Source organism: Nyctereutes procyonoides, unplaced genomic scaffold (assembly GCF_905146905.1).
Source record: "Nyctereutes procyonoides isolate TBG_1078 unplaced genomic scaffold, NYPRO_anot_genome, whole genome shotgun sequence".
NCBI lineage: Eukaryota > Metazoa > Chordata > Mammalia > Carnivora > Canidae > Nyctereutes > Nyctereutes procyonoides.
This window is the reverse complement of record NW_026575024.1, coordinates 23,998,265-24,022,897: the sequence shown is the minus strand read 5'-3', so window position 1 is coordinate 24,022,897 and position 24,633 is coordinate 23,998,265. Positions and strand designations below refer to the sequence as shown.

At 47.5% G+C, this 24,633-nt stretch overlaps 1 protein-coding gene across 3 annotated transcripts; it reads right to left on the bottom strand.

The window, feature by feature from the left end:
* Positions 1–24,241, bottom strand: GGT7 (gamma-glutamyltransferase 7). 3 transcript variants are annotated; one of them, XM_055307257.1, is made up of 15 exons: positions 24,048–24,241; positions 16,464–16,699; positions 15,954–16,105; positions 14,621–14,750; positions 13,705–13,772; positions 13,420–13,493; positions 12,920–13,116; positions 10,824–10,911; positions 9,150–9,277; positions 8,889–8,977; positions 6,308–6,457; positions 6,072–6,189; positions 5,225–5,362; positions 3,976–4,075; positions 1–964 (listed from the first exon to the last, which is right to left on the bottom strand). In XM_055307257.1, exons 1-15 carry the CDS (start codon positions 24,214–24,216, stop codon positions 801–803), a joined length of 2,001 nt encoding a protein of 666 aa, XP_055163232.1. In that variant the 5' UTR covers positions 24,217–24,241; the 3' UTR covers positions 1–800. The 3 variants fall into 3 exon arrangements, with proteins under 3 accessions (XP_055163232.1, XP_055163243.1, XP_055163253.1); XM_055307268.1 differs by having other exon boundaries at positions 2–964; positions 14,633–14,750; XM_055307278.1 differs by having other exon boundaries at positions 902–964; positions 3,983–4,075; positions 14,633–14,750.
* Positions 24,242–24,633: the final 392 nt, after the last annotated feature.

Here is a 24,633-nt window from a genome sequence, read left to right as displayed (position 1 = left end):
AGAGTTACATGCTGTACCGACTGAGACAGCCAGGCACTCCTGCAGTAAGTTTTTAAATCAGGAAGCTTCATATTTTAACCAAGATATGAAAAAGAAATACCCAAAATATCTAATATAAGAAACAAATGGCTGTGGCTGCTTTTGCACCACCTTACTTGCTCCCATTCCCAACAGAGCCAAACATAAATCAATCCGGAGCCATGGTTAAGCAATAGTCTTTCTTTAATTCCCCTTTGCAAATGGAAGCCCCTGAGCTGGTCCCGACCCCCACCCCTACCCACAATGTGGGGTCCCCCAGATGCAAGACGCCACCTCAACTTGGTGGGAGGAAGAGAGGAGCACCCTCTCCGCAGGATGGTCCATTAAAAAAATCCTAGTCATTTAAGAAATGAGGCTGGGGACAGGAGAAGGGAGCTGGAAGACAAGTTCCAGGTCAGGCCAGACTGGAGATGGGTTTGTGAGGACCCTTGAGAAGGGTTTGCAAGCACATCCTGAAGCTCAGGACCAGCATGGCTGAGGGAAAGAGATAGACAGCCTGACAAGGTCCTGCCTGCCTGGTTGTGAACACTGACACTTACCACCACCACCACCACCACCATCACCACTATCATTACCACCACCACAGGCCTCTGGATAGAGAATTTTCCAGTTACTCTGGGATAGGGTTTGTTAAGCATCCCCTCTCTGGCCCATGATCTAGGGCATCCCTGGGGTTCCCCCTGAGACCAAACCTGGGAGGAGGAGGGACTCTAGGAACATGCAAAGGGGGGGAGCAGAGACCCCTGCCCCACCCCGCTGTTCTACAGGATGGTGGCTCCAGCTGCATCTGGGCTCCGAGGGTCCTTCACACCAATGATGAAGTTGTTGGTTCTTCGGCTGCCATGGACCCAGGATAAGACATCTACCTTCTCCACATGGTGACCCCTGGCTTCCAGGAACTCAATCTCTTCCTCTGTGAACTCACCTGAAAACCATGCCCCAACATGTACATATTCAGTGTTTAGAGCACTGGCTTAGGAGTCCTATGGTCAGATCTGAGTCCTGGTCCTGGATGCCCACTGAAGAACTGCATGACCTTGGGCAAACTGCCTTACCTCTCTGAGCCTCAGCCTCCTTATGCATAAAATGGGGATTATATGAGAAACTACCCCATGTAGCTGTGATAGGGATTAAAGGAGATAATACATAGAAAGCACTGAGTTTAGAACCTTGCATATAGTGCATGATAAATAATATATGGTCATTCCTAATATTGCAAAAAAGGGCTGTGGGCTCTTCATCTCCACCTGCCTAGGCCAAGCTACCATCATTACTTGTCAGGATAGCCAGGTCGCAGTCATTACGGCATAGCCCACTGACTGGTCTTTCTGGTTCCAGTCCTGCTTCCTTACAGCCAATTCACAGAGAGCCAAAGGGATCCTTTTAAGCCATTAGTCAGACCACTCACTTCCCCTTCTCAAAACTTTCCAACAGCTTTGATGACTCTTAGAAGAAAATCCAAAGTCCTTACCAAGGACTCTAACATACAACAATATTACCTGGGACCTTACTACCTCTCTAAACTCCTCACTTCCTTCCACTCTCTCCCTTAATTAACTCTGCGTTAGCCTCCTTGCTGTCCCTCAGGTAGGCCAAATATGCTCCTGCCTCAGGGCTTTGCACTTGCTGTTCTATTTGTCTGGAATGCTCTCCTCCTAGATAGTCACAAAACCGGCTTCATTACTTCATTCCAGTCTTCAGGGAGAACTTCCCTGACCGCTATCTAAAACGGCAGCCCTGTCATCTTTACCTCACTTTATTTTCTTCCAAAGTACTTAATGTTACCTGTTTATTTATTCATTTACTATGTCTCTCTCCATTAGATTATAAGCTTTTGAAAGGCAAGGATGTCTTGTTTACTATTGATCCTCAGTGCCTTTACATGGATGAATGAAAAAATCCCTACCTTCTTATGTAAGTTCAGGTCCTTGCCATTTCTTGCCTGGCCCAACAGAGTTGCTGTTTCCCCAACTTAACCACCTCCCCATCCTGTTTAATCCATTTCCCCTACATAAAACCTTTCAGGTCTATTCCACCTCCACTCAAGTGGATAAAGCCCGTGCTTCTTAACATGGACCTCCATGATAAGCCCTGTAACCTCACCTCCTACTATTCCTCAATAAAGATCTGGTCTTCTCCTTTCTTCAGGTGAGATAATTTAGGGTAGTTCTTGAGGTAAAGATAAAACACTGAATAGCAATGAATAACCAAGTCAGAAATGTATTTCACTTTCAATCCTTTGGATAATGGCAAGGACTAAGTTTTAGTCTGGCCTCTAACATTTCTAACCTCCTTCTTCAACAGAGAAAGCAGGCCCCAGAACCTTCTGAGGAAACAATATCCACCTAAAACCTACAAATAGTTGATTTTTTATAGTGATTTAGTTTTATTTGTGGCAAATGATGCTACTTTTCCATTTGTGATTATGATATAATATTTACCCTTAAAATACACTTATTTTGAAAAGGAAATCCATTTATAGATGCATATATGTAAATAATGGTTCAGATGGTATAAAAATGGGGAAAAATTCATGAAGGTGTTGGATAAATTCTAAAGTTTAGGAAATAATGTCTTTAGTCTAGCAGGCCCCTGGCTGCTCTCTGAGCTATTTTTTCTGATTTTTGTCCATTTTTCCAGAACGTTCTAGGTTCTGGACATGCCAAATACCTGCTCAGGCTTCAAGGCCCAGCCGGTTGTCACCTCCTTCATAAAGCCTCCCAGAGCCCTCAGTGGATGAAATTTCTCTTTGCCAAGCCTCTACTCCTCATGCTCCTGTCTCAGACTGTGAGTTCCTTAAGGTGGGCTAGGATGAATCAAAGCCCCCTCCCTCCCACTAAGTAACTTAGCATAGAGCTTCACATTCAGCAAAGTCCAGAAGTTATTATCATTATCCAGGATCCAGAGTGTTACCAGCCAAACCACAGGGTGTGACTGCTAAGGACTTAGGTCTGTGACTTTTAAAGTGGTTCAGTCTAGGAGATACGCTATAAAGAACCGAGTCTTTGGTATCAGCTAGGTGTATGTTCCAATCTCAATTCTACCACTTATTCCATGGGCATCAGTTTCTTTAATCTATAAAATGGGGATGATAATACCAAGTAGGCAAAGACTATGTCTCATTCAATGTTCTATCCCCTTTGGACTTGCATAATAATACATCGATACATCTGTTGTAATAAAAATTCTTCAAAGCTGCACATACTTTCCCATTTACAAAATTAAGTTGTGTCTAAAATTAAGCACCCATACTTCTTAGAGGAAAGTCCATTTTCTTACTGTAATCTACAAGGTCCATGATCTGGCCCCTGCCTGCCTCTCTGACCTCATCTCACTCTCACCCTGGCCTTTTTTCTACGTTTAAAACATGCCAAGCCCATTTCTGCCCTGAATTCTTTGCATACATTCCCTTAGTCTACAAAATCTGTCCCAGTTCTTTGTATGGTGGGCTCCCTCTTACTCTTCAGATCTCCGCTTAAATGTCACCAAAGAGAAGCCTTCCCTAGTCATCAAGTCAGTCCTATACGTCAGTCTGCAGAGCATCTATTTCACTTTTTTATATTTCTTGGATTACTTATTTTCCTGTTTGCCTGTAAATGCTGTATCCCCAGCACCTAGGATAATGCCTGGCACACAGTAGGTATTCAATACAAACTGTTGAATGAATGGTTTGTAGAATGAGCAACTATATCTTATTTTACAAATTAGAAAACTGAGGCTCAGAGTGGAGACATGAATTTCCCAAGGCCACACAGCCAGGAAATGACAGAACTGGTTCCAAGCCCCACATCTTTCACTGTTCCAAAGGAGTAGTTGAAAGTAACCAAACTTTCACTGGCAGGAGTTGTACTGATGGAGGCAGGGACACCCTGGGGAGGAGCCCCTTTCTCCACCGGCCTTTTGTCCACCCCATGGGGATCTCTGCTCTGCACTCACTGTCCACCTGCAGAAGGTTGGACTGCAGGTCTGGATGCAGACGGCCATGGGCCAGGCTGTCACTCAGGTTTCGGTTCAAGGTCAGGACATTCAGTAAAACCTGTGCGTGGGCAAGAGGTAAAAGTCAGGGCTGCCCCAGAAATGGGGATTCAGAACTCCCCAGGTCTCACCCTTGGGCCAGACTTCTTACTCTTTGGAACCCTTACACTCGGGGTATTATCTGAATAGTTTTAGAAGACCAGGTAGGCTTGTAATGACTGTCCCCATTTCATAGAGGTGGAATCCAAGGTCCAGAAAGGGAAAGTAATTCGCTCCAGAGTTAGAGAGAGCCAAAGAAGAGGTACCACTGGCAGTCTCTTATAATCTGGTCTGGAGCTCTCCTCCCTTTTCCCTGGCCAGGACAGGGTTAATAGCCCAGGTCATCTAGGGCACAAAGTGGGGGATTTTTAGCTTAATGGTTAGGAGTATGTGTAGGCTCTCAAACCAAAGTGCCTTCCCATTCTTATCCACTGGACCTAACTTCATAACCTCTTTGTGCTTTGGTTTCCTCATATACAAAGTGGAAATAAGGATTCCTCCAAATGTTGGGAAGACTAAAAGAGCAAGCACATGTAACACCATGCCTGGTGTTTAGTAGAACTCCATAGAGGCTAGCTGTTGTTACTGTCTCCATTTTACAGATGAGGAAACTGAGGTTCAGAGAGGTTAAGTGAATTCCCCAAAATCACACAGTTGGAAGTTGGTAGCACTTGGGCCGGGTCCCAGGGCTGTCTGATTCCAAAGTTCAGGCTACTTAACTCACCATCTGCTAAATTAAGTGCCTGGCACATACATCAAATGTTCAAAACATTTGTATAACTGTTGTGAGACATTCTGGAGAATAGGCAATTCCTTTCAAACTCAGACCCTAAAGAGGCCTGCTTGTATACTCAGATCCTGAGTAGAGGTATCATAGGACTTGAGGTTTCTTTGACAGACCTAGGCAACCTAGATTCTATATTACCTCTCAGTTTCACTGACCCATGATTTTCCATGCAACTTGGAGGACAGGGAGCTTTAGGGCTCCATTTTGGCTAAGAAACTCAGCACAGCCTATGTCCCCAGCGCCCAGGATGGGCCTGTCACAAGGTAGCCTCAGCCTATGTTGGTTGAGCTAGGGATGAGAACAAGCCAGAGACACAAAGACATTACAGTTCAGGCCACACCCTGGCTGCTGGCCACAAAGGGCCTACCATGGAGAAAACCTCACCTGGGTCAGGCCGCTGAGGCCCCGGGCAGCTCCATTGGCCCCTAGGGCGAGGTAGGTCCCACACAGTCCCTCCGCTGGCCGGACCACAGTGGGCAGCAAGAAAGACAGTGGTCGCTTCCCTGGCTGCACCGAATTCTCCTGTTGTCAGAGGACCAAGTCCACAGGGGATAACAGGTAGGGGAAATTTTCAGGTAATAGCTTGCTGTCTCTGAAATGGGCAGGGTCCCTGGATAACCAGGGTGGATAGTGGGCCCACTGACTTGCTATGAGGCTACCATGGGTGGTTGGGGAGGGGGCCAAGCCAAGACAGATAGCTAAAGGGGAGAACAAAACAATCTCCACCCTGGTCATCTCTATCTCTTGTTGTCCTGCCAGGGACCCAGTATGCAGGGGAGAAGATTACTGGCCTCCGACTAGACCATAATTTCTATCTCCTTCTTCCTTTGACCAACAAGAAGCTGAGCCCCATCAGCTCAGCATCACACAGTCATAGACCATTGTGCTGAAAACTGCCAAAGCATCAAATGGGGGTTAATATCCTTATGGTACAGGTGAAGGAACTGAGGCCAACAGAGGAGGCAAGACTTTCCCCAGGTCACATAGTGAGACAGGGACAGAGTGGGATGAGGTTTCTTCAGGCCCACCAGGCTCCAAGCCCTAGACTTGGGCTGGGGATGAAGTGAACACCTTGTTTAGGCTCCTTTTCTTTATACTAGAAGTTCCTAGAAGAAGTAGAGAGGAAGGGGCAGCCACATTGCTGTACCTCTAGCCACATTGCTGTACCTCTAGCCACATTGCTGAGACCTAGCCTCAAGGTCCCCATGAGAGGAGGGAAGCAAGGCCCTACCAGGCTGGGTGCAGAGTGATTAGCAGTCCTGTTGGGCCAGGAGAAGTCTAGCATCTGGCTGTTGAGCAGAATCCCCGATGGAGTGATGAGGCCACTTCCAAAAGGCCGATTCAGGGAGCTGGAGATAGAGGTTAGGGCCAGGTGAGCCCTGAGGCTACTCTCATTCCCATCTAGCCCCCACCTCTTCCTGATCCAGATAATCCCCACTGCCAGGTTCTATGTCTGAGCTGGCATACCTGACCATGGCCACAATGAAGTCATCAGGGCCCATGATCAGCACCTGAGCAGCTGTGGGGGCCCCATCCAGCTCATAGACAGGCAGAAGTGGGGCAGGGGCCGCCTGGGAGTCATTGATGTGGCCCCGGAGGTAAGCGGCTTCTACCTTGCTGAAAAGACAAGGGGTAGAAGATTAATACACAGCAGGCTCTCATTACACGCCACCTACCACACTGTGGTGCCTGTTTGTGCAATTATTTGATTAATGTCTCTCTCTTCCACTGGACTATTAGGTCTATAAGAGCAATCTCTCATTCTGAGCATATGGGAAATATCCAGGAAATCGTTGTTGAACTGACTTGAGTTCATTTAGGTGTTATCCAGATTCCCTTTTAAAGATTTATTTATTTATTTATTTATTTATTTATTTATGAAAGACACACACACAGAGGCAGAGACATAGGTAGATGGAGAAGCAAGCTCCCCACAGGGTGCCCAATGCGGGATTCAATCCCCGGACTCTGGGATCATACCCTGAGCCAAAGGCAGATGCTCAACCACTGAGCCACCCAGGTATCCCCAGATTCCCTTTTATTTTATTTTTTTTTAAGATTTTATTTATTTATTCATGAGAGACACAGAAAGAGGGAGGCAGAGACATAGGCAGAGGGAGAAGCAGGCTCCATGCAGGGAGACTGATGTGGGGCTTAATCCCGGGACTCTAGGACGATGCCCTGAGCCAAAGGCAGATGCTCAGCTGAGCATCCCCACTCTGAGCCACCCAGGCATCCCCCCAGATTCCCTTTTAGAGCCAACTTTTATTTCATGCTTGAATCAAGAGTCTTTTAGTTATGCAACTTTATTTACTCAATCTTCTTTTTGAAAATACCTGGGGCATAGTGGATGTTCAGATAATACTGATTTTGAATGAACAAACAATTCATTTAACCTAATATTTGTAGTTAACTGAAGTTTTATTAAGAGTTTAGTCAGAGGGACGCCTGGGTGGCTCAGCAGTTGGGCGCCTGCCTTCGGCTCAGGTTGTGATCCCAGGACCCAGGATCAAGTCCCGCATCCAGCTCCCTGCGAGAAGCCTGCTTCTCCCTCTGCCTGTGTCTCTGCCTCTCCTTCTCATGAATAAATAAGTAAATCTTAAAAAAAAAAAAAAAAGAGTTTAGTTAGAGAAGAGTTTTGTATACAGGGATCTTTGGTTACTATTAGAATTTTTTGGAATGCCTCAGTGGCTCAGTGGTTGCCTTTGGCCCAAGTTGTGATCCCGGGATCCTGGGATCAAGTCCCGTATCAGGCTCTTCACAGGGAGCTTGCTTCTCCCTCTGCCTATGTCTCTGCCTCTTTTTGTGTCTCTCATGAATAAATAAATAAAATCTTTATTAAAAAAAAGAATTTTTTTCAAGGCACAGGAAGACTTGGTACACAGTAAGTCCTTAAAAACTACTTATTGGAAGAATTACTTGAATGAATTTAATATAGGTGTGTGTGTGTGTGTGTGTGTGTGTGTGTGTGTGTGTTTTAGAGCTAAATTGAAAACAACATGCAGTTCTCCAGACTTTTTAAAGTTTGGCTGAGAGTTCCTTACTGAATAACTGTCAGTGTGGTGATTCTAGTTGATTAGAGAATGACAAGTTACCAGGGATTACCGAAGACTCTCATTCCCATTTCGACCATAGAGGCTGGAGGCCACACAGAAAGAGGAACAGAGGGCTTTGTTTCAAGTGGATTGCATGGGTGGACAGGGGCTTTGTTTTTAGCCCCCATCCTTGTGGCCTTGAGCTGCTTATTGTTTTTGGTTGCTGTTCCTTTTGCTTTTTAATTATAAGCTATTTGTCTTGTCTCATTGTTTTCAACTTAGTTCATAGAGTTGTTTGAGTAATACTACAAATTTATGCTAACTATATTTTTGGTTTCTGACTTTTCCTTAAGCTAGCCTTTCAGTCCATCAGAGTAGCAATTAAATAGCAACCATTCTTACTCACCCCTATTGCCCATAAATACTACTATTTGTTGGATATTTATTTTGTGCCAGACAACGTGCTAAGCACTCAGCATATATGACCTTAAATAGTCCTTATCACAATCTCATGAGTTTGGCACCATGATTGTCAGACACCCTGGTAGAAACTGAGACAGAATTTAAATGACTTGCCCAATGTACAAAGCTAGTGAGTGGTGAGGCTGGGATTTGAACTGAGGCAGTCTGACCAGAGCCCACAGTCTTAATAGGATGTTACGCTGCGAGTGTAGATACAGTATAATCAAAATCCCCATTGCCTCAGGTATTTGCTTGAAGACTTTTTATTGTTCGTAGGCTTTCTTTTTCCACTAAAAAGGGGGCACAGGTGGGCCCAGATATGTGCCCTGCTAGGGTCAGAAAGCTTTGAGAGCCAAATGACACAGGCTAACTCATCATACAAATGGGGAAACTGAGGTAGGTTCTGGGAGAGGCAACTAGTTTGAGCAGGAGCTGAGCTGAAACTGACTTGGGACTCCAGGTCTTATTGCTTTACTAGCTGCTTTTCACCTGATCCTTTCCTCACACCCACCACCACTTCTGTGCCTTGAGGGTCCTGCCCTGGGACCCACCTGAGCATGTCATCCATGCTCTCAGTGATGGTAGAATCGTAGACAGGATCTCCCAGTCTGCTGGCCAGGGCTAATGCGATCTTCAGGGTCTGAAAATGTAATGGGGTGTGGAAGAGGCTGCCAGGCTCCTCCCAGTACCCACACTAACGATCCTCATGTGAGAAAACTTGAAGGTTAGTCCTGCCTCATGGCAGCACCCCCCACCCCGACCCATCTCCCAGTGTACCAAGACCCAGGGCAGGGTAGAGGGGTTGGCCTTGCCTCTGCCACCCAGTGAAGAGCCTGTTCCCGGGACACCAGTGTGGTGAGATTGAAGCCTTCAAGGATGTTGAGAGCACTGATGAGGGCAGGACCTGTATGTGGGGGTGGGGGACTGAGAACCAGGTGGCCTGGAAAAAAAAGAAGAAAAAAGAAATGACCAGGTGGCAGGGAAGGGGTCAAAGCATCTCCACATTCCACCATCACATAGGCTGAGACTACTGCACTGACCCCTCATCAGACAGGGAAACTGCATTGAGAGGCAAAGCACTGAGAGGCAAAGGAACCCACATAAGTTCACATGGCAAGTAAAGGGCAGGGCCAGGACTTCAACCCAGAACACTGGTCTTCAGTTTCCTCTTCACAAGGAAACTAAGGTCTAAGAGGTCTGTAGTCTGCCCAGAGTCATGAGGTGTGCAGAGCAGGTGTCCAGATGTCCAGAGTCCTGAACAACCATGTGTCTCCTTTTAGCTCCTCCCACAGGGCAGGATACTATTCAGGGCCACCCCCAAAACTTTGTGCGAGCAGCAACCTCCTCATCCTATTTGAGGCCCCTGTTATTAGATGCTTGGACATTGAAGGAATAATGATAATATGTGACACATAACATTAACATTAACTGATTAACTCATTTAATCCTCACGATGGGTAATGTCATTATCCTCATTTTATAGGTGAACAAACTGAGGCACAGAGAGGCAGCTGGTCCTGTTTACAGGAGACAAGGGAAACCCAGAGCACTCAAGGTACTGGCTTTGCCAAGAGGACCCAGGCTGGGGAGGAGAAATATAAAATCAAATAAGCATTCAGTATCCACTCTGATCAGGACTGCATCATCTCAAATCTTCATGGGGACTCTGAGAGGTAAGCACTACTATTATCTCCATTTTCAGGAGGGAACCATGGTTCAGAGTTGGAAGTGATTTGTTCAAGGTGAATGGCACAGCTAATACTCAAACCCAGGTCTTCCTGGTTCCAAAGCTATGCTCTTCCTCTGCTCTATATACCATCACCTCTAGTAGAAGAATCAGGGTAGAGGGTGAGGCCTGGAAACCTGAACTCAGAGGTGACCTGTCCTGGGGCTTGAGGTGATCCAGACCTCCTAGAGAGGAAAGAACCCGAGAACTTTCTGAGGGACCTAGGAACCCACCACTTTGGGTTCAGCAAACATGGACTTCACCCATGTCATAAGCTTGGTTTTCCAGGCTCCTTGCTAGTTTGAATTTGGTAGGTTAAGTTTCATTCCATCACTGGGCCTCAGTTTCCTTTTGACACAATGGGGGGACAGGTCTATAATTGTTTTGAAAAGTTTGTTCAATACAAAGCTAGATGGACTCTGGTCTTATAAATTCTTCTTAGGAAGTACAGGGCAGTGGGAGTGGGGCTGAGGCAACATAGAGCCCAACAAGAAAGTCAATGGCCATAACCCCAACTTCTAGGCCTGGCCCTCTGACCAGACCTCCCTTCCCATATCCTAAATACTTGGGGTAACTGACTCCATGACTACTTCAGAAGGTGGACTGGCTGGGCTTGCTTCAACAGTTGGCTGCCCAGGCAGCTCACTGCCTCAGTTTCTCTCCTGAAAAATGGGGGGGGAGTCTCTAGGCCAAAAGGAAGTAGCCATGGACTGGGAGGCTTCCCCTGAGCAGGGACCCTGAGAGCTGGGAGAGAGGTCACCTCTGTACACGCCACACACAGGATTCTCCACGAGGGCACTGTAGTTGCTGAAGTCCTCCTCAGTTATGACACCCCCTGCATGCTGGGCCTGCAGGGGAGAGAATGACCCCACCACAGCTGTGAGCCATACACTACACAGTGAGCATATGGGCTTGGCCTATGGTATATGTTTGAATCAAAGACAGATTAGATGTTCATAACTTTTGTGCCTTACGAAATTTCCATCATGGCCTTTAGGGACCCCATTAGCCCTGGGTACCCCAGAAAAAAGGAAGGGGAAAAACCACTAGCACTGAGCACCTGCTATGTATCAGACATTCTATGAATGATCTCCTTAGATTGGCATCCAAGACCCTTTGTGATCTGGCCCCTGCCCACCTCTCCCACCTCATGTCTTACTATTCCCCAGTGAGCTCTATACAGCCGCCAAGAGTGACCTACAGTTTCTGAACTCATGACTCCATGCCTTGAACATACTACATTCTCTGTCTACGTAAAGGAATGTTTTCTGGGGCACCTGGCTGGCTCAGTCCATAGAGCATGCAACTCTGAGCATTTTGGGGTCCTGAGTTCAAACCCCACAGGTGTAGAGATTACTTAAAAAAAAAAAGGAACATTTCAATTTACAGCATAATTTGCCTATAAGATATCGAAATCAAATTCTTTATTTCACTACAATTAACTGAAGCTACTCCAAAACTGTGAACTCTGGATATCCTGGTAGGAATGACTCTCATTGCATGTAACCAAACACTCTATTATCAATGAACCAATTTTGTACAAACCCTTGGGCTCTTTCCATCCTTTCCAGCAGGGTTGATTTTCATTCCTAAATTAGCATAAATACTAGGAATCCTCTCTCTCATTCTCTTTGTGTTTTTTAGTACTTGAAACCTCTGACTTCTAATCCACCCTCAGTGAACTACACACCGAATTTCTTGGATGGTATGCGTTCCTTTGTTGGTCAAGTTTATAAATTTAACTTTGGGTTTTTTTCTTTTAAAGCTCAGATAGTCTTTGTCAGAGTCTCCTCCATTTCCTTCTCCAGAAGATCCAGGTGTGGCTAATCAGAGCATTCCTTTTCCAAACCAGGGACTGGTTTGGGGATAGTCATAAGACCTCTGACAGGCTGATAAGATATAACCTGGAGGCTTTTACTGTAACTATTGTAATGAGGCATGCTCTTTCTCTGGGATAATTTGCTAGAAAGATGGCCAGTGCAGAGCAGGAGAGGAAGAGATCTGACAGTGAATTCAAACAGAAGAAAGTAGAGTCATGGCAGAAAGAGAGACAGAGAGACCATTGCCTAGCAAAGTGGATGGAGCTGTGGATCCAGGAGACCTACAGCCAGTACTCTGCTGGACTTCCCAGTTAAGTCCATTTGAGATTGGTGTCTATCTCATAGCCATAACTCCAGTGCCCAGCACAGGGTCTGACACCGAACAGGGACTCTGTGAATGTAGAATGAATGGCAGACCAATTTAATTCCTACAACTGAATGGTAGAGATACGTATAATCACCCCAAGATACTGATGAGAGAATCACAGAGTTGGTCTATGTATCCTTATCTTGAACATAATTTTCTATTAGGGGTTTTGAATTACTGACAACAGTTCTCAGAACCCATTACTACCTCAGACTAAGTCTTTCCAGTTGGTTGGTAAGCCCTTGTGTCAATATCCCCAGGCCTGACAGTCACCAGTGAAGGAGGGGTTTCCCTTAGTCCCTACAAAACCCAAGAGCAGGATGGGATTGCGGGCTCAGGAAAGCTGAGGCTGATCCTAGGTCTCTGCCAGGCTTGGGAGGGACAGGTCAAGACCCTGTACAGGTTGGCACTAGCCCTAGGGGGCCCAAGGGCATCTCTCACAGTTCCATCATCCCAGGGGGTTCTTTGTGCTGCATCCCATCAGCTGCTCCCACCCCAAACAACCACTGATCTAATTCCTACCACCAGAAGTTAGTTTTGTCTATTATAGAATCCTAAGTAAATGGAATCACCAGTAAATTTATGTAGAAAGAAAGACAGAAAAGGAAGGAAAGGGAAGAAGATGTCCCTGCAGGAACCTTCAGGGCAGAGGGCTCCCCAAGTGCTCACCTCGGCCACCATCTCCAGTGTGAGATTACCTCCTGCATAGAAGGCGGCAGGGCCGGAGGTGCCCAGCACATCCAGCACTGCAGCCAGGTCAGGCCGACGCAGCAGTGAGCCAGGTAGTGGCGGGTGGCCCAACGGCAGAAATGTCTCACGGAAACGCTCAGATGCATTGGGCGGAGGCTGTTCGGCCAGGGCACGGGCTGCAAGTAGGGACAAGAGGTTGGGCAGGAGGCTGAGATGCGTAATAGGTGGGTGGCTGGGTGGCTGGCCCTAAGAGCTCTGGCCCCCCAAGCCTGTTATGGGGGAGGTAGGGGGTATATATGGGCCCTTCCCAGATCCCCTCATTTGAAGCTTAATCCCTATGAGGGTAGGATGGGTGGGGAGGGAGCTAAGGGAGCAAATAGAAGAGAGATACTTTCTGGCTTGGGCCCCAAATCTCTGAAGTTCCCTCTTCCCTTCCCATCAATTTCATGCCTTTTTCCCCACCCCCAGGCCCCACTGACCTAGATCATGGGTCACGTTGAAGCCATCTTGGGCCACAGCTGCTGCGAAGGCCAGGACTTGGGACCATGGCAGCCTGGGGGGGCCGGAGAGCAGGGGTGGAGGAGATCCTGGGGGGAGGAGGAGGGGTCCTGGGGGAAAGGGGGGTCCTGGGAAGGTGAGTCCTGGCAAGGGAAGGGGATATTAGGTGGGGGAGTTGGGAAGGAAAAAATCCAGGAAGGTAGGAGAGGGCCACCCAAGGAGAGATGCAGGCAGGGGCCCCTGGCCCCCAGGGGGAAGGTCTTTACCTGCCATAGAGCTGGTGAGCTTCATGTAGCCCCTTCACCATTCCGGGGACCCCCACCAAGAGCCCAGGCTGGGCAAGGCGGGCAGGCGAGGGAGAGAGGAGACCAGGTCACTGGAAGGGGGGGGCTGGGCTGAACTCTGCAGAGCCCCAAGCCAGGGATGGGGGCTGGCACAGGGGAAAGACACAGGCCAAGTATCCCAGAGGAGGGACAAGCTCTCCCCAAGAAGGCATCCCTCCCATTTCCCTGACTTACTATCAGCGAATGCAGAAAGGCTTCCTTTATCTATCATAATTGAGGGATTTATAAATTAAGAAATCCCTTTAAAGAACCAAAACATAACCAATTAAGATGGAAACCTGTCTACATTGGATTATATCTACTCCTGGCTTTTAAAATAATGGACAAGGGACTTTCATTTAACCTTTTCATGATCACACCACCATTACTCAGCTGTGATAACTCAGGCATGTGCTTGGCTTTTGCCACTGTACCAAATACCTGTTTTTCCAAGTTTGTTCTATTTCCTCCCTTGCTCTCAGTGGATGGTGGGTTTGCCTTTAGCAGTTACTCTTTACTCTTCCAATATATGTGTGCTGGAAGAGTTATAGTCAATAGGCTCCGAATGAGATGTGTGAGTTATAGTGCAGGAACTTTGCAACCTCTTAGGCTGTTCAGGCTTCCAGATAGGTAAGGTTGCCAGAGAAGTAAGGTGTTGCTGTATTGCCTGTTATCAACCATACAGATCTTTTGGTACATGATTTCATTATTTTATTTGGGGGGCTGCCTATCTCCCTCATAACCTTAAGAGCACCCTGCTTCACTCTTTTCCTCACTTCCATAATAATTACCCAGCAGTTATGTTTAGGTTAGCAGAAGGGCAGTGAAGGGGGACCACCCCTGGATTCTCTCTTCTCACCAGGGTCCCCACCTTGGTTTCCCAAGATCTCTGCAGGGCCTCTTCCCTGAGGGCCCCTGGTGCAGACTCCCGAAAATCAATTAGGTGGCTCTCATTTCTTCGGATGTCATGTACCAGCATCACGCCCCCACTGGGAGAGACACAGAAGGGGAGGTTGATAAGATACTACCCCTCTAAACAGTTAACCTCCCACCCTTTAATCCCCAGTGATGATGGCTGTAGGCTAAGTTTGTCACAGGAGTCAGATGTCTGAGCCCCCTCTAGCAGGGGTTCAGAGACTCCCCCACTGTACAAGGGCAGGGAATGAAATCAAGGAGTTTGGGGACCCAAAGACCAGGGACCTCTTCTAGCCTGTTACTTGAGACTTTAATCCCTGATTAAAGAAAACTCAGAGACTGGAAGAGCAAGATGTTCTACCTCCTGCCCCCGCCCTAGACCACACAGATGGACCCCTGCCAACTTCCTGCACCTGCCTCTATGGTATGCCAGGGCTCTCTCTCCCAGGACTGAATTATGTAAGGGTGGACTGTATAGCACCAAAAGGGGAATTTCTTTGGTAGGGCCTATAGGGCTGGTATTGCAGGAGCCAAGCTATGGACTTCGTCAGTTTGTCCCTTTTCTGTGACTTGTTTCCATCTGAGATGAGAGTTGCATCTGAGATGGTTGGCCTGACCCAAGTTACATAATAAGGAAAGATGAGCAATAGGGGGGAGTGGTAGGAACTATGGCCAAGTGGACAGCACAAGCCCCATCATGCTATTTAGCCCCAGATAACTGCAGCCATGTGGGTATGTGGACAGAGTGTTACCAGGTCTCCTGATTGTTCAAGAGATGTTGAAAATCTGGATTTTTATGAAAATTCTTAACTTTTTAACAATGGCAAACAAACTTTTTAAAGTTTAAGTGTAGAAACCAAACTAATCTGTGCACTGGGTATGGCCCATGAGTGGCCAGTTTTAAGAGTTCTCAGCCTGTTTTCAGAGGACAGAGGGTCCATGGTTTTCATCATGCTCACAGGATTTGTTTTAAGGATTTGTAAACCGTAAAAGTTCAAGTACCCTGCCTTAATAAATAAACTATACCTCTACCTGTGCACTTTATAGTTTATAAAAGCCTTTCCCCAGTTTAAAAAAAAAAAAAACTTGTGAAAACACCTCCTCTGACTCCATGTAAGGAGAAGGGGGTAGAATTGGGTGTAGAAAGACAAAATGCAAGGAGTTAGGGCCCAGCTGCCCCTCTGGTCAAACTCGAAGACCACCGGCATGAGGCCTACAGACCAGGGTACAGAAATAGACCCGGGGAAACCCAACCTCCACAGCTGGGAGCTCCTTACCCGCCCAAGCCAGAACTGTGTGGAGCCACGATTCCCAAACACAGGGCTGCTGCCACAGCGGCATCCACAGAAGATCCCTGTTTACTGAGCACCTCGATGCCCAGTGATGTGCAATGGGCAGCATCAGTCACCACGGCACCCTGGTGAAAGATCTGGGGAGGGAAAAGGGACTTGGTGGGGGCAGTAGGAGCCCCCTGCCTCCGTAAGTCATCACCAACCCCAGAACCCCCACAGGTGTTGGGGGTGGGAGCCCTGCCTTCTGGTCCTCTATGATTTTCCCCATACTATCTCCAGTGCCTCTTACCTGATCAAGTTCCTTCCTTGTTCTGTCCTGCTCATACCTTGAACCCCTCCCTTTGGGACCTTCCTCTCCCCTCTGTCTTCTCTCCTTTTCATTTGCAGGCCTCCTCCCCCACTCAGCCATTCCTCAATGCGATTCCCAAGGTCTCCACAAGCACTTCCCCACTCCCTCATCTACAGTTTCCTCCTCCTGCCCCCCAACTCCCTCACCTGAGGGTCCCCGAAGTAAATCTGCATGACGAGTGCCACAGTGACACCCGTGGCAAAAGTGAGGCAGGCCGTGACAATGACTGTGAGTCCATCCTGGCGGCAGGAACACTCGGCAGCTGCCGCAGAGAACGGATCCTTGCGCGTCTCCCGCAGCGGTGACCCGTCCTGGCTGCCCATCTCGGAGGATGTGGATGGCAGCCGCTGCAGCCTCGCGGACTTCAGGAACGAGTCCGGGTCTGTGGGGCGGCAGCCAGGTGGGTCTGGGCACCTTATCCGGCCCTGCCCGCCCTCCAGGCGGTGCTATTCGGCGGCGCCCCCCCCCCCCAAGCAAACCCCACTGGACAGCACTGCTCGCCCTTTGGCGTCTGCCCAACGCACCCCAGCACCCCAGAACCCAGACCGTGGCAGTCCCAGCTGAGTAGAGACAGGGACCCTAGGCTGAGTGAGAGGAGGCTGGATGCCAGGCCCCTACCTATACCAAACTTCCTGAGATCTGAGCCCCAGCCAGGACCTAGGACTCAGGGCAAATAACACTTCCTGGAGTGGAGGGGGTTTGGGCCCTCCCTGGAAACCAGATCCTGCCCCAGCTGGGGCCCAGCCTTCTGTGCAAGGAAGTAGCTACAAAAACTGAATGGACAGACACTGGTTTCCAACCTCTCTTGGCTTGTTCATTCACTCATTCAGCAAATACAGAGGGCCTGCTATGGGTCTGGTCCTATGGTAGATTCTAGGGGAAACAAATAGACAGTTGCTGCCCTCATGGGGTTCACAGACCAGTGGAAGAAAAGACAATAAACATGTAAACAAAGGAGTATATCATTACTACCTGTAGCAAGTGTTATGAAGAAAAAGAAGGGTGAAAATGATAGAGAATAATGATGTGTGTTGGGGACTTGGCTGGGACTTGGCAAGGCTTCTCAGTGGAGGTGACTTTCAAGCTGAGAACTAAGGGATGAGAAGGAGCTAGCCATATGTAGAACAAGGGGTGAGTGTGTAGAGTGTTCCAGAAAGGAACAGTAGGTACAACCAGCCCTAAGGTAGGAATAAGCTTGATGCACTAGGAAAAAACAAAACAAAAACCCAAAAACCAAACCAAACCAAAACCTCTGTTGTAATGAGCAAAGTGAAAGAGTAGTGTGGTGGAGGCTAGACCAGGTGCACCCAGCCTTGTGGGCCTAGTGAGAAGCTTGGATCTACTCCTAGGAACCATGGGAGGCCAGTGCAGAGTTTTAAGCAAGAACCGGAATCCATCTGTTTTATATTTTAAAAAAATCCCTCTGGCTGCTATATGAAAAATGAATCTGACGACAGTAAGAGTGGACATGGGGGAGACCTCAAGGCCATTTACTTGTTGGGTGACTATGAATGAGTCATTTCAAGTCATGAGCCTCACTTTCCTTATCCTAATAATGGAGTTAATCCCTAACTGGCCAAATGGGTACAAGGATTCCATGAGATGATGTCTACCAAGCACTCTTTAATTATTTCCATTCCTTTTCTACCTTGGCCTGTGCTGAGACCTTCTTCCATCCATAGCTTCTCTCTTCTGGGTTATATATTAGCCTTGAAACCAGTTCTCTAAATGGCCTAAAGGTCCTGGATATTTGTGAACAGTAAAGAAATAGCCTAGTACCTTGACCTTAATACCCTTACTGTATGTACAATGTGTTTTAAAAAGTTCATTCAGGGGATGCCTGGGTGGCGCAGCGGTTTGGCGCCTGCCTTTGGCCCAGGGCGTGATCCTGGAGACCCGGGATCGAATCCCACATCGGGCTCCCGGTGCATGGAGCCTGCTTCTCCCTCTGCCTGTGTCTCTGCCTCTCTCTCTTTCTCTCTCTGTGACTATCATAAATAAATAAAAATTAAAAAAAAAAGTTCATTCATTGTGATGCCTGGGTGGCTCAGTGGTTGAGTGTCAGCCTTTGGCTCAGGGCATGATTCCGGGGTCCTGGGATCAAATCCCGCATTGAGTTCCCCACAGGGAGCCTGCTTCTCCCTCTACCTATGTTTCTGCCACTCTCTGTGTGTGTCTCTCATGAATAAATAAATAAAATCTTAAAAAAATAAAAATAAAAAGTTCATTCATTCAATAAATATTTTCTGAGTACCTGCTATTATGCACTAGGAGTATATCCCCTTTAAAAAGTCTGTGGGAGGGCACCCCGGGTGGTTCAGTGGTTTAGCACCGCCTTCAGCCCAGGGCCTGATCCTGGAGACCTGGGATCCAGTCCCATGTCGGGCTCCCTGCATGAAGCCTGCTTCTCCCTCTGCCTGTGTCTCTGCCTCTCTCTCTGTCTCTTTTTCTCTCTCTCACGAATAAATAAAAATCTCAAAAAAAAAAAAAGTCTGTGGGATAATGCTGAAAATCGACTGTTAAATTTTCCTGTTTAAAATACTGTCATGGCTCATCAATGCCAACGTGATAAAAATCCAAGCTCCCTGGGCAGCCCTGGTGGCTCAGCGGTTTAGCGCCACCTTCAGCCCAGGGCGTGATCCTGGAGACCCGGGATTGAGTCCCACGTTGGGCTCCCTGCATGGAGCCTGCTTCTCTCTCTGCCTGTGTCTCTGCCTCTCTCTTGTTCTGTGTGTCTCTCATGAATAAATAAATAAAATATTAAAAAAAAATCCAAGCTCCCTGACCTAGCATTCAAGGCCTTCCATAATTTACCCTCCCCCCTTTTGTGTAAATAAGAAGCCACATACATCTAGAGACAATTTTTAGAAAATATTTATGATGGTTACTTTTGAGGAAAGATACTGAAGGTAGGAATGAGATGGGGTGGGAAGATTTCTTGTTTGAAATTTTTACTACATATAGATTTCCTTTTTTAAAAAAAACATATAGGGGCAGCCTGGGTGGCTCAGTGGTTTAGCGCCGCTTTCAGCCCAGGGCCTGATTCTGGAGACCCAGGATTGAGTCCCACATCAGGCTCCCTGCATGGAGCCTGCTTCTCCCTCTGCCTGTGTCTCTGCCTCTCTCTCTCTCTATGTCTCTCATGAATAAATAAATAAAATAATATATATATTTAATATTTTATTTTTTAAAAATGATCTCTACATCCAACATGTGGCTCAAACTCACTACCCCAAGATCAAGAGTTGCACTCTCCATCGACCAAGCCAGCCAGATGCTCCTAAATCTATATCTATAGCTATATATATGCATATATATATAGAGAGAAAGAGAGATTATATATATATATATATATATATATATATATATATATATATACATTTTTTCTTTAAAGATTTTATTTGGGGATCCCTGGGTGGCTCAGCGGTTTAGCACCTGCCTTCAACTCAGGCACTATTTTTTCTTAAAAAAAAAAAAAGATTTTATTTATTTATTCATGAGAGACACACACAGAGAGAGAGGCAGAGACACAGGCATAGGGGGAAGCAGGCTCCATTCAGGGAGCCTGATGCGGGACTCAATTCAAGGACTCCAGGATCACACCCTGGGCCGAAGGCAGACGCTAAACTGCTGAGCCACCCAGGGTTCCCCAACACATATATTTTTTAAATAAAGAGCAAAAATTGTGGGCAGATAGGAATAGACAAGAGGACTTTTACTTTCCTTCATTGTTTTCTTTTTTTTTTTTTGGACCATAAACATGTAATTTATTTTAAAAATTTTATTTTAAAAAAAGAAACCTGTCTTCTGGAAGCCTCCTTCAGCTGATCATACTTGCCTCTACTTCTCAGCACCAGCACTTCATTTACGCAGTCTGTAAATAAAACTGGAATTCATTCAACAGACAGATGTGAAATATCTACCATGGGCATAGAACTCTTCATGGTCCCTAGAGGTTTCAAAAGAAGTGCAGGAAATGGCTTTGAACTTATATTTATTGATGCTGACTATATTTCAAGCACCTTACATACATTCCCTCATTGAAGCATTCCCATAACTTTATGAGATAGGCCTACTCTCTCCATTTTACAGATGAGGAAACCTGAGGCTCGAAAAGGTGAGATTACCTACATAAGGTCATAAAATGAATCAATGGCAGAAGCAAGAGTAACTCAAAACCTCCTTTGCATTGCTCCACAAGGCATTGGAAGCCATTTCCACACTCAAAAACCAACCTTATATGCTAATTCTAGTTGATACTTCCAGGTACATGTCCTTAAATCTGTTTTCTCCAATCAGCTATGAGGGACCAGGAGGGGAAGTGATATGGCTCCATCAAAGTTGGACCTAATCAAGACTTTTTAGCCCATCAATCATTAAGTTATTCATTTATTCAACAAAAATATTTACTGAGTAACTTACTATGTAGGCACTAGGGCAATAATACCATTGATTTTACTTCTATGTAAGAGCAACAGCAGGATACTGGGAAAAGGTTAGTTTGGAATCAGAAGAAACAAGTCTTTTGGGAGAAAGATGAGGAGTTTAATTTTGGCAATTATAAACTTATGGGACACCAACAGGAGTTGTCTGGAGGCAAATAGCCTAGTATGCATCTGATTTTTTTTTTTTTTTTGCTTCTGATTTTTATCTGCTTAGATGCCGTTTCTATTCAATTTTCTTTTGGAAAACAACACAGAGTAAGAGTGAGAGTATAAGTCTAGCCCTTTGGAACAGGTACCTCTTTACAGAGACTGGTTGAGAGACAGATATGTATGTGACCAGCACCAGGTCAATGAGACACAAACTTAGTTCTATTGCTGGAACTATTGGAAAGAGAAAGGCTTTCCTTCTGTCTAGGTTGCTAAAATGGTAAGGTTTAAACCCGTTGCTTTTGGGGGCATCTTGCCCCCACAGAATGACAGGCTTTCTAAAGATGAAATCCATAAAAAGGAAGGCAAAGCAAAACACAAAAGCCAATTCTTTTTAAGGTACCTTGATCTAGTTATGCCTGAGGCACCATATCCCTGAATTTTTCAGTTATGTTACCCAATAAAATTCTCTTTTAGGATTAGCTCAGTTTTAACTGAATTTATGACAAAAAAAAAAAATCCTGAACAAAAAAAAAAAAAAAATCCTGAACAGAGTTGACCTGGTAAGTCTAGAGCTCAGAAAAGAGGTCTTGGCTGGAAACTAAGGTCATCCTTGACTTGCTTATTCCTTTAAGGGCAGAATTATTAAAGATTTTTGAACCAAAAAATGACATGTGGTAGGTGGATTGGGGTTGGGGGGACAGAGGACAGAGAGGGGGTAGGGAGTAGCTAGAAGCCTATGGGTAATACAGGTAAGAAAGGATGGGGGCTTAGGCTACAGTGGTGATAGCAGGAATGACGAGATGGATTGCAAGACACTTAAGAGGACAGAGAGCATCTGATTACCATTTGGAAGTAAGAGGAAGGAAGAAAGTCATGGGTAGCTCCTGGGCTTCTCTACCTTGGAGACTGGATGAATGGCAGTGTCATTAATGGAGAATGACACTAGAGGAAGGACAATTATGGGGAAGAGATGATGAATTCAGCATAGAACATCCTGAAGGTGAGTCACTTGCAGGACATCTAGAGGCAGATGCCTGGGACACAGAGGAACTCATGGGCCCGGAGCTCAGAAGAGAGCCAAGACTCTCCCCAACCTTAGAGTGGTCACCATTTAGCTCTATTTCCCACAGGGTCTGCTGCGGGGTACTTGGTACTTGGTACTTGGTTCTGGGGAGTGGCAGGCTAAAGGCTAGCTGGGCACAACCAAGGCCCTGGATAAGAGGATGGGGCAGTGCCAGGAGGTGGCACCTCCAGGTTGAGAACATAGGAGATCATGTTTGCCAAAAGGCTAGTCCAGCTGGCTAAAGGAGCCTTGGGGCTTAGAAGTAGTACTCTGAGACACAGCATTGAAATGACTACATAGATATGATGGTAAGGTACTTGGAACATGAGTGCACAACCATGACATAAGGTGCAGATTCCCAAAAGCTCAGGTGACAAGGGTCTCTGCTGGATTTTTGTACAGATGAGAGTGGAACCTGTCTTAATTCTCCAAGGTACTCCCTGAGGTTTGAGAACTCTCTCCCCTGTAATTCTTTCATCCTGAGATCGCTCATTCATTTATTTATTCAGTAATTTTTATTGAGCCTTTAGCACTGTGCTGGAAGGTGGAGAAAGGATGGTGAACAAAGCAGTCACAATCCTGTCCTCATAAGGCTTATTGTTCATATAATCACAGGCTTGATAAATGCTAAGACATTTATAGGGAACCAGGAGATAACATGTCAGGGGCTTCCAATCTCTGGGTTAGGACAGATAGGCATTCCTAGTTGAGCTGGAAGAGGGAACTAGGGCTCAGGTCAGGGCAGATGTGCCCATTGTCATACAGTGAGTCAAGGTAGTGCTGGAACCAGAAGTAGCATTCCTGACCCCTGAATAAAGGGCCTGGTTTCAGGCTGTTATCCACCAGGACACATCTTCTCACTACTTTCCCTGCTACCTCCTGATTCTAGGGTTACTCCCTCCAGAAAAGAAGTTTTGATCTGCAGCGTGGACATCTGATGCCCATAAGCCTCCCCAGCCTTTTCTACTCCTCCCTCCAGGTAGCGTACAGTCTAGTTAGGTTGGCAGGGGCTGCTAGGAAGGGCGAGATAACTGGAAAATTGTGGAGAGGGAAAGAGTTTCAGGCTATCAGGCTGGGAATAGCTATAGAAGGGCCATGCTAGAGAAGGCTGGGTCAGAGAGGCAGGATCTGCCAGGCTGGTAAGGGAGAGAGCTCAAGTGCAGGCACTGGGAGGAAGAGTGAAGCAGAAGGATGCTCTAATGCCAGGAAGTGACGTTGAGGGAAAGAGGGATGGGGGATGGAGGATGAAGAATGGAGAGGAGGATAGAGCTGGGGCACATGGATAGGAGGGAGAGCCCTAGGGAAGAAATGCTCAGAGAGCTCTTGGCCCTCAGGTCTCCCCCCCAAGCCCTGTCTCCCTCCTCCCTCCTCCCACCCCTTGCAGTCTCTTCAAAGGCTGAGAACACAGTAAAATTCTGGAGCCTGTTTCCTAGGGGGCAGGGTACCTTACTAACATCCTGGCCTGATCCATGCCTCCGGAGGGGTGAGGTAATCCACAGGGCAGCAGAGGCACTCTGGTCCCCAAGGACTCTGAGAGGTCATGCAGTCCATCCCCCTGTCTCCCAATACCCGGCGCTCACAAAGGGAAATCATATTCTCTTTACCCCTTCCGGAACACGAAGATATTCTCAGCTTCTCCCTAAGGTCTGTCCTTCCCACAATCCATGGCTGTGGGGAAGTTCTTAAGACCTAGCCTCTACCCATCCTGCTGCAGTCTGACTTGGTTTGTCTTATCTTGTTCTTTATGACAAACGGACACCCTCTTCTAGGTGGTCACAGCTGTCCCCTAGGCTCTCCTCTCCAGCATTCCTTCCTTATTAGTTGGTTCTTCCCAAGAGGTAACCCCAACCCCTGCTACTGCAGTTCCTGGCACCGTTCTCCCTTGTTTCATCCTAAGCCTCCAAGGCAAAAATGCATCTCCATCCCCACTAATGAACAGAGACATGGGAGGAGAAGGGAGAGGTCCAGGAGGAAGGGGATGAATTAGGGGGATGGAGACTGGAGGTGATGCTCCGCGCAGATGAAGGACCGGGGACGTCCCAGGGGGCAGGGTCGGGGCCAGCGGGCCTCACCGGTATCGGGGTCTCCTAGGAAGGCGTCCTCGTCCTTGCGGCCCCTCAGAGGGGCCGCGGGCGCCGGCTCGTCCTCCGGCAGCCTCGGGAAGCTGGTGATGCTCATATAGTCCACGGGCGAGTAGGCGCCCAGGGCGCTCTCCTGACTGGCCTCGTTCTCCGCCGCCATCCTCGCCCGCGCCCCCCGGAACGCAGCGCCTGCCGGAAGTGGTGCGGCGGGAGCGGGGGTGGGGGGGTGGGGGTGGGGGTGGGGGTGGAGGGCGGGGCCTGAGCTCCTGGGCAGCCAGGAGGGGGCGCCTGAACACAACCCTCACGGGCCTCGGGGTCTGACTGCGCACCCCTCCCCCTAGCGCTGTCAGCCTGCAGTGGACCGGCAGGTGGGCGGTGCGCGGTCTGCGCGGGGCCTGGAGAGCGGTCCTGAGAGCGCGCGGGGGCTGGGGTGGGGGTGGAGAAGAGCCCTGCAAGCGCGACCTTAGTGGCTAGGGACACTTTATGCAGCCCAAGGGCCAAACCCCTTCCTCCGTCCAGTTTGAGCTAGAATCCTTCTCAGACCCCAGACTCTCTCTTCAGCCCACAGACCTTCTTC